The following is a 16924-nucleotide window of genomic DNA, read 5'->3' on the forward strand; positions in this document are numbered from 1 at the left end:
TAAGGTATTATTGGATTATATTAGATGGACATCCTCTGACTACTTTAACTTATAGTTGGCGGTCTGCTCTGAAAGATAAATATTTGTAACAAACATAGCAGCGTCTATACATTTCACCGTGTTTAAATGAAGCTTTGCATGGCCTCAGTAACTCAACCCTCAGCAGACCACGAGCGACAACTTTTATGTGGAAACTGTGTATTTGTTGTGAAATTCTACAAATATCACAAGAAGATACTTTTCAGTTTTTCTCCCAATGGTGGAGTGCCGCAGCGTGATGTGGCCTCATCTATGAATACTTTCTGGGAAACTTATCTTGTGTAGCCTGCTAATTTTTTAAATAATCATCAGCATGAGCAGCCCGGGGTAACAGTCAGTGATTCATCAGTCACCATTCTTGTCGTAATTATGATTTCTATTTTGACATCTGGGGAAAGTCTTTGAAGTGTGTTTGATTCTGCAGAGAGCCCGCGAACAGGCTAATGGAGACGGAGTTAGAAACTGTTGCCAGTATCGTCTGAGCAATCACCCATGATACCCACCCATGGCGAACCTCCAGCGCTTTGCTCAAAACTGGAGCTTTCTGGTGAGGAAAACAGCAGCTGAGATTTATTTCATCTCGTCATCCACACAAGTAAACCTCTTGTCAGCTGGTGTGTGTGGACAGTGTTCTTTGTTTTATTGTTTCCAACCTCCTTTTAGGGTATTTCCCTTAATTATTGAATAAAAGATAAAGAAAATCCCCCCCCCGTCCCTATTGCGACCACCTCCAAAATCAACTTCCGCTTTTATAGGGAAGTATTAGCCATCTGTGTAGAAAACCCTTCTCTAAGTCTGAAGCAAATAACACTGATCCTTGTGAAAACAGTGATAATGAGGAGAAGTATTACGCTGAGTTCCTGTTGTTTGCTGGTGCCTTCACCTCTGTTCGTCAGAGAGCAAGTCACTTGTAGTGTCGAAATCAGGAAATAATGAAGCTTAATGGTGCCTCTACTTTCTCAAGTGTGTCTTTTCTGTATCTCCTCACACGCGTTAATGAATCTTCTTCTCAAACGCCCCTCTTGAGAGCGTCTGACACTTCCTGTACATGTATGATTTGTTTCATGTGATTTTCTTTTCCTCTGAACACACACAATGTTACACTCTGGCTTTTTATTCATGAAAAAAGATGAGCAGAACATCAAGGGAACGCCAGCACAGACTGGCTGGCACATATCGCAGGGTGTTAACAGGTGAGGGTAATATCCTAAAGGTGCAGACACCTGCCTCACCTGGGGTTCACGGCGAGGTCAGGACACCTGTGCCGTTCTCTATCTTAACTCCCTGCAGAGGGCTTTGCTATTACAGGTGTTCACACCTAACATTTATTTATATCACAGGTGCTTCAGATACACTCAGCAGTAGAAGAGCCCAGGTACAGTCGGTTTGAGAGGAAGAGGCACGACAAAATGTTGATTTCAATTTTGTACGGTGAGCTCTTGCACAAACTTCAAATATATTTACAATAATAAACAATCAATGATTCCATAAGATGTGATATTTACAGTTATTACAAATAACGAGTTCAGTGACTGCGGCTGAAGGAGACAGTAACTGGAGTTGATTTCTCTTAGCAGTAGATTTGAAAAACAATTCACATTGTTTCTTGTTTTGTTTGCAGAGAGGGAAATCCCACTCTGGTGTCAAAAGTCAAGTTAATGGCAAGAAATCTGTGGTACAATACAAACAGTTTAATTGTGTATTTAACAATCAATAACCACTTCTAGTTGGAACATTTCTGCAGAAAGGAACCGAGAAACACTTATAAAACAGTCAGTCGTAACAAAATAACTGGTGTTCTTATTGAAATAAACTCATAAAAAAGAAACACTTTTATACAGAATATTTATACAGGAATAGCTTTTTGAGTTGGATTGTTAACCAAAGGAAGACACATCGCAGACATCGATTTTCACACAGATTGCATATGTTTTTCTCTCTAAGGTGTTCTATAGGTTAGTCATTTTACCTAAGCTTATTTGCATGATAGTAAAAATTGCATACAACATTAATTGTGAAGCTTGTAGCATGAGTTGCTCGACATACAGCACGTTTTATAGGCAACCTTTAAAGCACATTTCTCCATTTAAAACGTTTAAGACACTTTTTGTTTTTACTGCCCATCGAAATCACATTTATAAATAGAAAAAAGATTGGTGGGGTTTAAAAAAAGCTAACATAAACTTAAAAAAAAAAAAGTAATTACATCAGAAACACTGCATGAACTGCAAATAAATAATGTCAGACAACATAAACATGGTGTAATTCACATTTCTAACTGTGTGGAAATTCAGAGAGTTACAGTGACAAAGGTTTTGCAAAATAATCTAACATCGGCAGTGCCGTATAGTACAAGGCATTTGTTGGCATAGTTTCTTTAAGACTGTATCTTTTTTTACAGTTACAATATAATGTCTATATATATATATTTATATTTCCTCCCTAAGAAATAATATGTAAAGACTGAGCAATTGTCGCAGGTTCACCTGGGCTGGGTGATGGCGTTCCAGAGTTTGGAGTGATTCATAATCACATTTTGCACTTTTTAAAAGAATAACTAATCCGCCAGCAGGCTCCAGACTCGGCGCCTCATAATTAAGGCCTTGTCAACCTCTTGGTCCTTGAATTTATTTTGCTTTTTTTATTTATTTTTTTAAGATCCAGTTAAACATCACATACGTAAACACCTATCAAAGTCCTAGCAAACTCCAGGGGGACTTTTTTTTTCTTTTTAAATATAATCAGTAGCTCAAAAAGATAAAGTAAGTCAGTGTAAAACAACAGACATAGAGTGCAGTCAGCAAATATCCACGGCAACATACTTAGAATATTTTTTTTTTGTGCAGATTATTTAAATGATGCATCAGTCTTTACAGTGATAATAATACAAGTTTTACAAAATCCAAAAAGTAGTACTTGAGTCTGAAATGGGCTTTCCAGTGTGTGAGCGCTCACTTCACGTCAGTCTGCAGCGGATATATCTAAACACTCGTCGTAGAGTCCGGGCGCTGAACTGATTAAAAACACTACTTCTCTGTGTTTGCAGTGTGGTGGATCTGTGTCGGAGCGTCACATTTAGCACAGTCATCAGTGTGTGTGAGCGGGACCACTCGGTGTGTGTTCTACTCCGCGGCCTCGTGCTCTGACTCCGCCTGGGCCTCCGCGCCTCGGGCCAGCTGCTCCTCGATCTTGATGGAGAAGATGGTGCTGTTGGTCTGCGTGCTGTCCTCCATCTCCTTCAGCAGCTCTCCGCTCTCCCTGAAGTCCGTCAGCTCCTCCTCGAAGGCGGGGCTGCTGCTGCTGCTGCTGCTGCTGGTGGTGTTGGTGGTTGCCGCGGTGCTGTTGATGTTGTTGCCGGGCTCCTTGGGCGCCTTGGCCGGGTGGTTGATATAGAAACGCTGGCTTTGGAAGAACTTGATGATGGTGAGCTTGGGCAGGTCCAGCTGGGCCGACAGGGTGTGGATGGCCTCCTCGTCGGGGTACAGGCCCACGTCCTGGATGAAGCTCTGCAGGATGCCCAGCGCCTCTAGGGAGATCTTCCCCCCACACGTACGGGACTTCATGATCCCCCCGCGGCTGACCTCGTCCTCCGTCTCGGCCGGAGAGGCGGTGGAGGGCTGGCGCGGCGGCAACCGGGGGCCGGTGCAGGGCTGCATGAGCTGCAAGGGCTGCTGGGACAAAAGGGGTTGGCAGGGGTGCTGAAGGGAGGGCTGGTGCTGGTACTGGTGCTGCTGCTGGGACTGAGGGAGCTGAGCCTGCAGTGGGAAGAGAAGGGGAAGAGAAAGGAAACACGGATGTTATCAGTGAACACTTATCGGCGCCTTAATAAGGCCTTTCATTCAAATCAATTGAGTTGTGAGGGAAAATGGGCCCACTGTGTCGAGAACAGTCACTTGGTTGTAGGAATTCTCCATGTAATATCTCATTGAATGTAATCAGTTCTGCAGATATGATTTTTCCCCCCCTTTTTCTTTGGATGTGGGAGATTGTGTCTCTCATTGTGGGGGTAGAGCACACACACACACACACACACACAAAGTGAAGAGACACACTCAGCCCGACACACAGTGGGAAACTGGCCTCTCTATAATAGCCTCTGCTGCTTATCAGGCTCTATTGCCAGGCGGTGATAAACAAGCTCCCTGTGCACAATTCTCGCCGCGATGGCCTGGCTGATTTGCCGCAGTGTGAGAATGCTATCGATGGCTTTCACTCCGCTGTCAGAATCCCTTTAGTGTAAACACATGACACATTACTCGTAAAATGTCTCATTGTGTGGCTGGAGAGGGAGTGAGTGGGTAACTCGTGGTCCCTATTGACCCTCGCAGAATGGGTGCTCTTTTATTTTCATTTCTGAGTCAGACACTGTAGAATAGGTGTTTCATAATGAAGTTTGAAAAACAGCACTTTGCAGGGACTCTGTTTGCCAGCTGCATAAATGCACCCAGAGATGTGATTTTACTGTACCAATACACCATGCTATGATAGCTCTTGTTGAGCAAATGGGAGCTAATTTGGCTAATGTATCGCGTTAGAGAAGGACCGGCACAAAATATTTAAACACTAGTCTCTTATGGGTGGTGTAAAACGGCACTATTAAATCAGAAATAATCCTATTTCATCAATCTACAAGCATTTAGGTTCGCATGCAAAGTATGAACACAATTCACTCATTCCAAATCTGCTGCTGTCGCTGATTTGTAAAAAATAAATCATATTACTTTATTTATATCCAGTAAATGGCAGCCTTTGTGAAACACTGGCCACGTCTCCAAGTAACCAAGTAACTAATGAAACACTCAGATTTTTTATAGAAGTATTATTGTACTCCATTAAGATATTTCGACCGTTAACCGAGGCTGTGTGTTGTTTTCTATTCATCTGCCAGATGTCTTTTATAAAGCAGCTCTATTAAATAAGGCTAATGATATCTTTGAAAATGGCTTTTTGTGAAAAGTAGGAACTTTTAATTGTTCCTGTGCTTCTAATTAACAAGTGTTATTTATCACAGATTCCTGAAAGATTAGTTAAAATGAAATGAACTTGGGGGAAATTAGGTTTTCCACTTATTTCAGAAAACTTAAAAATACGTACATATACAGTAAGACCGTAACTATTTTTTTTTTACTGATCGATTAATCATTTAGCGTTTATGAAATGTCAGAAAATAAGCGCCACACAAGAATAAAAAAACAGCAAACCCCCTTTAGCATATTTAAAAAGACAGATTTCAGTGATTAATTGATTCTTAAAATGTTAAACCCTTATATTTGCTTCTGTGTGTGAGTATGTTTCCTACATGTAAAGTTAGTATTTTATAAACTCGCGGCCCCGCTCACCTGTAGCTGGTCAGAGGAGAACTGCGTCAGGTGCATGGGGCGCTCGTTGTGGTGCTGCTGCTGCCCCGCGCTGCTCTCCTGCTCGTAGATGGCGTCCCGCTCGGCCATGCAGAGGCTCAGGAAGCGGCGGATCATGGAGAGGTTCTCCCAGAGCGTCCTGTTCTCCGGAGACGGATCCTCCTTCCAGCGCAGCAGCTCACAGAGCCAGCCCTGGAGGAAGGATTAGAGGGAGACACAGAGTAGGTCAGTAAAGCACGGTTGTTAGGGCGCAGGACAAAATGATTTATCGTTTTTAGACCAAAGTGTGGAAACTGGTTCACATAGTTACAGTCCTACACCTTAGAGAATATCCACATTATTACATATGCTTTTTCTGTGAGAGAGGAGATGTTCAATGCGGCAACAACACCTTCCAGGATGAGAATACATCGAAATCATTGTAAAAAATAAAAAACACAGAACAGCCCATTGTTTCACAGGAGCTGCACCTGCGGTTAGTATGTTTTGTTTTCTGCCTCAGCTAAAGATGAAGATGTGAATTAGCCAAGGTCAGGCAGCACAGCAGGAAGGGACAATTCAACGTGACGAGAAACACACACACTCCCATATTGAGTAGCACCCTTGGGAGGAAGCGAGTGACTCCCATGTTTAAACACTCCAGCAGAGGGCCATGAAACACAGAGCTGAGGAGCAGGACGGACGGTAAGCACCTGGAACGCTTTACTTCTTCAAATCAAAGGATGTTCAATGACCTTGATGAAGGAAATATGACATTACAGGAAGTATTGTAAATCACTGGTTGTTTTCTATGTATATATTTTTTATTTGCACAGAATAATGTGTGCAATCTACAAGTAAGTTACAGACATCCTTTCAGAAGCTTTATATCATGATGATATCCTCAAATATGGTTTTTAAAAGATATTGGAATTAACAATCCTAAGTGTGTTCAAAACAATAGAAAATTACATTTACATATATAAAAAGTTGTTTTATGTGATGTATTATAGCTATTTCATTCAGTTTGAACACCAAATGTAACATACTGTACACATGTATCTACCACACAACTATATATCAATATAAAAAAAGAATTCACAATAATATTAGACCCATGTTGAATATTCATATGAATCATCGATCAATTGCTTCTGTTTCATCTGTAGGGAAACTGACTAAAACCAATACAAAGATGAGCGTTTTGGCATTTTATAAAAAAAGAGGGATGGATTGAGTCTCATTAAGAGTAAGGATTTTTTGTTTGGTTTTGAGCGACACATTTCCAATATATAAAACGTGTTTTTTAAGTGACAAACAGGTGATTCTCGATTGCACAGTCAGAAGGGCTCTGTGGGAGTTGAGTGACGTGATCTCAGAGCCTCGAACACGATGACCTAAACCTCAGCAGGGCAGAGTGTGTGTGAGCAAGAGAGAAGGGAATAACACACTGTAGTGCTGCTGTGTGGGAGAGAGAAGAGGAGTGGGGCCGAGGCTACAAAAGAGCTGTAAAGAGACAGAAGTGGATGAAGAAGGAGGGCTGGCCGGGGAGTGGAACCAGCGAGGAGGAAACACGGCGTCAAAGAGGAGCAGCGAGGTGTGTGTGTGTGTGTGTGTGTGTGTGTGTGTGTGTGTGTGTGTGTGTGTGTGTGTGTGTGTGTGTGTGTGTGTTACAGAGGGCTACTCGCTCAGCCGGGTAGTCTGTCCTGGCACCGTGACAGCGCAGCGCTGTAATCTCCCGGCCAGTGCGCGGCAGCACCTTTCATTTCCACAGGATTACACCGCGCTGCTGGTCCGCACACACACACACACACACACACACACACACACACACACACACACACACACACACACACACACACACACACACACACACACACACACACACACACACACACACACACACACACACACACACACACACACACACACACACACACACACACACACACACACACACACACACACACACACACACACACACACACACACACACACACACACACACACACACACACACACACACACACACACACACACACACACACACACACACACACACACACACACACACACACACACACACACACACACACACACACACACACACACACACACACACACACACACAGAGGGCAGAGCCACGCCGCCACACTGCATGCAAGAGATAACTCAGCAGTTTGGTTGTCCCCTGTTCCAACTCCTCCCATAAGCCACATCAAACCCAGGAGGGGTTTTGGAGGAAGCCGAGAGGGGGAGAAAGAGAGAGAGAGAAAGAGACATAAAGGGAGAAAGAAAGGGAGGAGAGGGCCATAAAGCCTGCGTGCCCACCTTGTTCCTTTGCCACGTTTATTGTTGCGTTTTTAATTTGCATGCAGAGGGATTTGGACGGCGCTCCAGTTGGGCTGTCTGTGGTTTCAGCTGATTCGGTAGTGAGGGAGAACACACACACACACACAGCCCACTGACACACACACAGATGCAAACACACTACCACACACCATCTTGTCAAAGCCAGAGAAACTGTACCCCGGCCCAACGATGGAGTAATCCAACTCAAACACTCCCAAAACCAGCAGGATTAAACCCAAAGTAGCAGAGCCAATCAAACAAAAGCACGACGTGAACTCTATTTCAATGCCAGGAAGTCCATTTGATGAAATAAAGTACCGAGAGTTTATTAGTTGACAAGTGTGGATGTTTGTTTGGGTGGCGTTTTACTTTTCAGCCTGCATTTCTAGACTTTTTGAGCTGACATTCAGCTTTTTATCGAAGGAGGTGAAGGGAGAATCACACGGGCATTGAGCGAACGTTTTTATGTGATGTACGTCAAACAGCAGTTAGCGCTGTGGACAGTGGACAGTCAGCATTTTCCATGGCAGTTTCAAGAGCTTTGTTTGTGTTTGTCTAATTGCATTGCTTCCACAGACCAGACAGAGGCAGCGGGGATAAAGAGAGGACAGAGAGATGGTGAGAAATAGAAAAAGAGAGAGTGAGTGAGAGACGCGATTTGACTCCCTTGTTGCCAGTAAACTTCAAAAGAAAAAACGTGGATATTGTAAATGTCATAAAACTTTTTACTGCTATAATGTAAATGAGTGTGGAATGTATTTCAAGTCAAACTTAGTTATATGACAACAATATTCCTAAAGAATGATTAAACCAACAATATGTTATGTTCCACATTACCCTACTGTTGCAGATCTGTTTTCCCCTTTATTATTTAACAGAGTTTGTTGAGCCTCTCCACCGCAGCTGACAAGCACCAGCCGCTCTTGATTGGATCATGGACTTGCTGCCCCTGCCGCTAAAGTGTTCCAACACGGTCCAGAAAACAAACATCTAGGGCTCTTCAATGCAGTGTACTCTGTGTTTTGTTGAAGATCATTAAGAGCTCTCTATAAATAAATAGAAACGGTGGTTCGGAGTAGGCCCGCTGGTGGGGCAACACAGAATACTCTGCAGAGTTTCACAACTCGTGTTCGGTCTAGAAACGTTATCATGTCAAAGTCTGGCCATCATGACCACAAAGTATGGCAGCGACAGGAACCACACTGCCAGAAAAAGTATTCGACTGATGAGATGGCTTATCGTCACTTCCAGCAAACCCACAGTTATATGAACATTTTTACTTTAAAGATAGGACTTAGATTGTGTGGTTGAGTCTCACACTTCTCATCAACACCCACTATAAAAAAGGCATTTCCAGAAAAACCATGTCATACAAGCAGTTTTTAATCAAATGTTAAAGATTATTAACTTCATGAGAGTCAAAAGAAATGTCACAGAATGATTAAGTTGTTACGGCTTTTGTGTGAGAGACTTTTGACTGTATCCCCCAGCCGATAGAGCAAATGTTAGTATTAGGATGTTGTGATCACTCTTTTCTGTCTAATTGTCCATATGTATTTGTTTACCATTTGTAAAGGAAAAATATAATGGAAGAATTGATCAAATAATTGCTGCGCTCAGTAAGACCAGTATGGGTAGATATAACTACACATTGAAATAGAGATGATGAGCTTTGGAGGTGACCTACTGTAATAAACTAACCAATGTATTTCCAAACCTAGATTACCATGAAATCATAGAGTAAGTGGTAAACTGCAAAGGCAGGATGTTTTGATGCTAAATACATCTCTCAGTTGAACTCACAGATGCTGCAAACAGGTTCATTGGAGCAATAAGTACTGACAGGCACAGGATTATCTTGCTTTGTTGGCACACACCTGCGACAATATTGCACAATAATCCGCTGCCTCTAGGTCACCGTTGCTTAATTATTAATTAGTTTCAAACAACAGGACTGACAATCAAGAATCAGCAGCCCTTTCTAAATGTACAGCATACACAGATCTGTCCGGGGGTTAATAGGGCTTCGGGGTCATAAGGTCCAAAGAATTAAAAGGGTAATAAACTCTTCAGCAGGCCATTGTACAGTCTGGGTATAAATAGCAACCGAGGTCCTGATAAAAATATTTCCCTCCCAACACAATAGTTGAATTCATGCGCGAGATTCACCCAGCTATGCAATGCGGTGCACCGTGTATGTGAGTGCTGCAGTCACAAGCTGCCAATAAGCGCATAGGCCTGCTCTGTCAGAGAACAGCATGGTATTCACCGCCCAGCCCGTACACCCATCACCACGGCAAACAGTCCCAACATGAAAGCTCACAGAAACCCAGATGAGCAACTGGCTGTGCAGTGAGACAGGGAATTACAGACAGACAGACAGACAGACAGACAGACAGACAGACAGACAGAGGGGTCTGTCACACGGCCCGGCCAACACCTTCCCTCTAATCTCATTTGCTTGTTATCAGTCCCATCGGGCTGACCTCGGCCACTGCAAGAATAAATAAATAAAATAAGCCAACAGATGTCCATCAATTTGCCATCGGAGGTTTTCCCCCTCCTTCCTCTGATTACTGCGTGACCAAAAATCAAGCCTCAGCTTTAACCCCAAAAACGAACTATACGAGTATTTCACATACCATTTGGACAAAAATGAAAATAGCCAAGATGACACGTCAAAGAAATGAAGGACAAAATGATGGTGGCCATTGTTGTGGCTGGCGGTTGGAGGACAGGGCTGTTTAGGAGGAGCAGACAAACCTCTTCTGTGTCTGAACAAGCGAGGGAGCTAAAAGTAGGGGAAGACAATGCATTATTGTCTTCCCTCCTCTTTGAACCTGGCAGAGGCCCAGCACTGGCAGACAGCACTATGCAGATAAATGCAACTGATAACATGTTTCTCCTCCCTGAGCAGGCCAATCGGGCGGCTGCACGTGCGCGCTCACCCCGCAAGGTAACGTGAGCTGTGTTGTAAAAACATTAGGCCGTGGTGGACGCCCATCTGCTGACGATGGTGGTGTGTTGAAATGTTCCTGATGCGCGGGCATATGCGAATCTCCCGCAACAATAAGCAATAATTGACTGCAAATTCAGCGGTAGATTCTTTTGTGGAGAATAAGTCTTTATACACAAGTAGAACCGCTTTGAGTGACTGTACAAATAATCTTTGGCGTTCAGTGAGGAAGAAATCACAATGGAAAGGAGGTCAGTGGCCTTACTTGAACTGCAATAGAAATTGGAAGGATAGCAATGATGCTTAAAGATATTATGAAGAAGACATTGTACTCCAAAGCCAAACCATAACAACGTTAAATCCTATTTATTGGAGTGTTAGCGTCTTTATTCAATTTCTTCTTTAAAATCTACACAGCCATTCACAGTAGTTGGCTCAACGTGCGGTGCAACAATTACTTTATACAGCTGCTGGTAATAACTTGCAGGGAGATGTAAGTCAGGTGTGCAATGGCCCAAACCTTGAAAGAAGAAGTCTATTGAGTGTTAATCCAGATGTGTTCTCCCCCTGTGTTCGTGATGGAATGGTCCCACCATCAATGCTTTGAGTGTAAGGTATTAATTCAAGGTTCAAAGAAGGATTCAACCCGGTGATAATCGTGGTATCTCCAGAACACTGGATGAATAAGGATGGTTATGTTCTGTATAATCGTGTTTATGTTCTTTCACTGACTATGGGATAGGGAGATGATCGTGGCAAGGGCAATGTTTGCACACAAAAAAGACTCCTAGCAAGATCTTAACATACACATTTGTCTTTGTAAAGGAAAGGAGATTACTGAGCTGTGCATTCATTATATACCCAAAGTAATCGTGTTTGCATTTGCTCATTCCATTGAAGTTTAAAGGTTTGCCCTGAAACCGGCTTTAGATCTCAAAATACTAATTTACCGAGCGTTTCTGAGGCTTTTTTCAACAGGCTCCATGTTGTGTTCTCCATGATCTGACGTGTAGTTTTTGGACCATGTCAACGTAGAGTATGTAGAAAAAATAACTCCACTTCTACTCACAGCTATTCATTCTGGGAATTTAATCTAGCTCACTTCTCTAATCAATTATATCATGAAATGCATGAAAGGACTTCAACAACATAAAGTAAAACACAACGCAACAGAAAGTATGAAGCTGTTAAATATTTCACATAGTTGTACAGGTAAAAAATCATTTGTTATAGAAAAAGGAAATTCAAATGTTTTCTAAAAATATACTTCTTCGTCTGGACTCAATCTGAGGCCATATGGTGATCAGAGAGTCGTATTTATTGTTAAACACCGTTTCATTTACCTCTGCTTCATTATTAAAACATCGCCATCTGATTGGAATTCACACGCTGGTCTTGAGAAGTTATTAGAAGGCATAATAAAAACAACTTTTAGAAATGACAGACAGGCCCTGAGGACAGATGATTTGCAACCACAGAAATGGGTGATGACATTTCTAGTTCTCATATGTACCGATCATGAAGCTGGTTTTCTCTTGAGGAAAGCTTTTGAGGATTAAAAACTGAGTCATCTTAAATAATTTGAAACTTGCCTTTAAAAAATATTCTTTTATTATTTAATCGCGTTGGTATGACTCGGATGTCTTGTCACAGTGGATGCTCTCCAGATTCTGCTTGCCAGATTGTGACACTGTCCTCTTTTGTGAGGATGTCAGTAGCTGAGCTTTAGGAGAGAAATGAATCATACATGCCAAACAATTAATCTCTATTCGAGCTGCGACATGGAGAAGTCTTAGCCAAACAGTGAACGTTTTCTGAAGAGGGGTCGCGACCTCTCCAGATACAATAAGCGAGTTGACAACAATAACAGACTGACAGCTAACACGACACACATTGTGGAGGCAAGGCATGACTGTGCAGGAAATGGCCCTCTCTGTGTCAGCACTTGCTCCCACAAACAATACCAACCAGTTCTGTGTGGCCGCTTACGTCATGGCTGCTGAACCAATAAAGTGTGCAGGGAATTTTCGAGCAACCAAATAGAGGCAGATGGAGCATAAAGAATAACCAAAGGCAAATGACCAGTCCATCTAAAATGGAGCACATTAAACATCTGTGTGGTTACAGCATTTCTTTTTATAACTGAACGTTTTGTTCTCTTTCAACAAAGATCTTATTCACACTCAACTGCACCGAACAAAGTAACCATAGTAGGAGTTCACTGTTAAACCACAGTCTAGTCATCCAGGATAAGTGCCTTGCTTAAGGACACAAGAACAGATAACATAGAAGATATCTAATTGAAATGAATATGGTATCTATAAATGAGATTGCAAAAATGTTTTAATATGTTCAGTATTTGTCAACATTACTAGATACAGTAGTATCACTTATAAAAACCAGTCAATATCACATTTGAGTGAAACTATGTTCTTTATGACCACCAGAGCACATCACAATGTTCATGAATACAAAATGGCTGAAAATCGAGTCACTGATGAAGCTACAGTACATGCGTCACTTTGAATCAAATATTAGTTTTGTTTGAATGGCACTGTAATCTACTTTAGCCTGGCGGTGGGCTGATATTTGGGTGTTCAAACACTGTTCTCTCCCACCACAAATGTACCTCCTGTTTACAATCTCCTCTGTTCAATACTGCTGAGGCAGATGGAGGATGAATGCAGAGAAGACAACAAAAACACAGAAGACGATCTAGAGATAAACAACAACGGCAGCAACATTAAAAACGCAGAAAGCACCTACATGTCTGATTCCATCAATTATAAGAGCTTGATTGAGATTTAATTCAAAGCTGGGGTTTAATTGCTAATATCAAAGTATAATTAGGCTGATAAATCGTGACTGATCTTATTGAATTAGCAATTGAAATAGCAGAGAACCAGCAAATTGTCTATGTCAGCTAAATAAGTGTTCTTAATTGGCCGACAAGTTTTCTTCAGATATTAATGAAACTCAACACATTTCCATCCCCAAAAAGTGTTCACAAATAGAAAGGCTTCAATGCAGTTGTTGATTCAGCTCCATGGCTGTGTGTCTTGTTCCACTTGTATATTCATCTTGAAGTTAACATAGAGTGTTATTCAAGTGGCAACATCGTAAATGTCAAATGTCCTATGGCTAAAAAGGCAACTTATCCTATGTCCTCTTTAGGCACAATTCATGCAGTAATAAAGTGAAGAATAGGATGAAGACAGATGGATGAGGACGGAAAGTATGTTTTACTCCGAGAAAGAGAGATAAGGACAGAGAGAGGGGACTGTGAAGGAAAGATAGATCAATTAATGCGAGCAAGACCAAGTGCACAGAAGCAGCAGCATGAGCACTGGGATAGGTCTTAATTTCTCCCCATGCGATTCCCCCCCACACACACTCCTGTATGCCCACACACTCACACAGACTCTCTCTCTCTCCCTCTCTCAGACCGCATCTGCCGGAGCTAGTGGCTGTAGTTAAATTGAAATATTTCCCGGCGTGTGTCAGAAGCATGCAGAATGATAATTATGACAGATCTGATTAGGCGGGCCGAGTCGGGCGGCTCCGGGCTGCAGGTGCGACCTTGTGCATTCCTGAGTGTGTAAATAAAATTAATTACAAGCGTAGGGGGCGCGCAGCGCGTGACATCAGCGCGCGCAGAGGGGACTCCCACGGGGGGTACCCTAATGGAATATTTTCCCCGAGTCTAATAATACAGTTGGTATTGACTTGAGGTAATTAGGGGGATCATTAAAGCGCTTTTCCCGGCGTATTTGCCTGCCTGATCAGATTAGTGAAAATGGGCCTCAGAACAAGCCCTGTGTGGTCTGTCAGGAGAAGTGGAGACAGTGGGAGAGGGTTAGCTAGCAAACATGTGCAGGAAAGAAAGAGCGAGCAGATACTGAGCCTGGGACACGGTAGCATTTGCTAACAAGAGGGCAAGGGCGATGGCTAGTAGGGTTAGCTTGTGGCTAGTAGGTTAAGCACTGGTTAGGCTTTGAGAAATGTTCTTTAAAAGAGGGCCATTAACTATTTTGAAAGTGCTAGCTCAGCCACCGGTGAACTGACTAACACCTTCTCCAAAGTAGAAAACATTTGTCTTGTAATGCACTCGAGGTGATGACAGAGAGAGAATTTAGAGTCCTTACATTCGGGGCACAATCCTAGTTTGGACTGCCGGGTAGGAGGCAGGCGAGGAGGAGGGAGTGGGTTGTGCAATTGGAGACAGATGGGGTGAGAGGTGGCATGTAAGGCGTAAGTGAGAGAGATGGCAGGAGAGACACAAAGTGCTCTGGGCATGCTCAGTGAGACCCCCGGGCTCCTGCTAAGAGGAGGACAGTTCGATGAAACAGGACGTGGAGAGAGAACTGACTGGTGGGAATTCCACTGTCCATTAAACAATAAGAGAAAGGCTCATTTCAGAGGGAGGGGAAGACTTACCGTTTGCTAGATAATTCATTCGCTAAATTAATTATTCAGACAGCTGGGTCTCCAGTTCAAGAAATTGTGTCTTTAATAATAGAGAGGATCTGGCCTAGCCTGTTTCCCATGGCAACCTAATAACCAAGCAGGCACAAGAGATAAATAAATAAATGAATTAATAAACAGTCACGGCCCTTTTAGATCCCTCTGGGTTGTGATATGCTTGCTCTGATCTGCCTAATTTCAGAGAGAGAGAGGTGTGGAGAACTGTGAGTCTACAAACTAGACATCTTGATGCCTGTCCTGCTATTGCTAGAAAGTAAAACTTATAAAAAGTGGAGCAAAATGTCACTATGCTGCTCCAACAAACAGCCGCCAGAAGTTCCTGATGTAATCACAACTTCACTATATCAATTGTACTATCTTAGGATGTCATTTATTGCCATTTGTACACAAGGCTTCATGCAAAACATGACTTCTAACATGCTGACCCCAAGTGGCTTCTCAGTAACAGTCAAACCTCTAAACTGTCACAATCCAGAAACAGACACCCAAAAGGTCAGCCATCTGCCCCTCTAGTTAATCAGCCAGTGCATGGAGCAGAATGACAGAAGTGGCATGTGTGTGTGTGTGTGTGTGTGTGTGTGTGTGTGTGTGTGTGTGTGTGTGTGTGTGTGCGCGCGTGTGTGTGTGTGTGTGTGTGTGTGTGTGTGTGTGTGTGTGTGTGTGTGTGTGTGTGTGTGTGTGTGTGTGTGTGTGTGTGTGTGTGTGTGTGTGTGTGTCTGGTTGGGACGGTCATGTATTAAATATCGGAGATTAAAGCTAAGAAAAGTCCCCATTAAAACACGTACGACCACTAAACGTATTCCACTCGTAACAGGAAATGAGTAATTTTCCAAACATGACGGAAACAGTTCCAGTTATTCCGTCACCCTCCCTTCCTCTTCATATCAGTGTCCCCGCCCGCCCTCACCTACTTCCCCCACCTCCCCCGCCTCTCCAGACCAACAAGGCCCTCACCCACCCTCCCCCTCCATCACCACCCCCCCACTCCAGGGACTGCCGTGCCAGGCGGGTGCAGGGTGACAGATGGCATACACCAACCTTCCCCCCCCCCCCCCCCCCCCCCCTCGCTCTACCCTCTCCCCCCTACTGCACCAGCCCCCCTGCCCGGCCCCCCCGGTGGCGCAGCGGCGGACCAGATCAGTGCCATTCTGTCTCATTAGAGCCTGGCTAATTAGCGTAGCCTCTTCCAGGGGAGAATGAGCGAGTGAGAGAGAGAAAGAGGGATGGGGAGAGAGGGCGGTGTTGGTGGCTTTCTCTAGTCTTCTGGTCATTGAGGAGTCGGAAGGCTTTGAGCCCCGTGGAGCGCGGGGCTCCCCGGGTGCTTGTTTTATGACAGCAGGGACTATGATTCTATCAGATTCGCAATTCCTCTCAGGAAGTGTCGGAGATGTTTAGACATAAAAGTCGTGTCAGAGGAAAGCCCCCAACCTGCCCCCACTCCCTCAGCTAACCTCCCATCGCTCAACTGAACATTAGCCGCCCTCTCTGCTAGGCTCGCCAACACAGCAAGCCTCCCCTGTTAATATGAATGAAAACAAAGCATAGTAGCTTGCTAGAAAGCGCTCTAGCCCAATCGAGCCAGTTAATAATGTTGACATCAACACCAGCCTATCCAGATCAAAGCTCCGCAGGCTCAAATGAAATGGGCCGTTTGGCGAATATTGCTACTTCTGGCAGTGTCATCACTGGATTTGAACCAGCAACACACAATTGTTTTCTCCAAGTCTGACATCTCCTGAAGCTAAATGGAGATGGA

At 43.5% G+C, this 16924-nt stretch overlaps 1 protein-coding gene across 5 annotated transcripts in view; it reads right to left on the reverse strand.

Annotated features, from left to right (window-relative positions):
* Positions 1 to 1137: 1137 nt before the first annotated feature.
* The window catches only part of satb1b (SATB homeobox 1b), an 89311-nt gene continuing 73524 nt past the window's right edge, over positions 1138 to 16924 (reverse strand). For all 5 annotated transcript variants that reach the window (XM_079693416.1, XM_079693415.1, XM_079693414.1 and 2 more), the window contains 2 exons: positions 5379 to 5588; positions 1138 to 3794 (listed from right to left, as the gene is read on the reverse strand). In XM_079693416.1, coding sequence (XP_079549542.1) covers positions 3162 to 3794; positions 5379 to 5588 — 843 coding nt within the window. In that variant the 3' untranslated portion in view covers positions 1138 to 3161. The remainder of the gene's footprint in view (positions 3795 to 5378; positions 5589 to 16924) is intronic.

The sequence above is a fragment of the Notothenia rossii genome (assembly GCF_949606895.1).
Source record: "Notothenia rossii genome assembly, chromosome: 7".
In the NCBI taxonomy this organism is placed as follows: domain Eukaryota; kingdom Metazoa; phylum Chordata; class Actinopteri; order Perciformes; family Nototheniidae; genus Notothenia; species Notothenia rossii.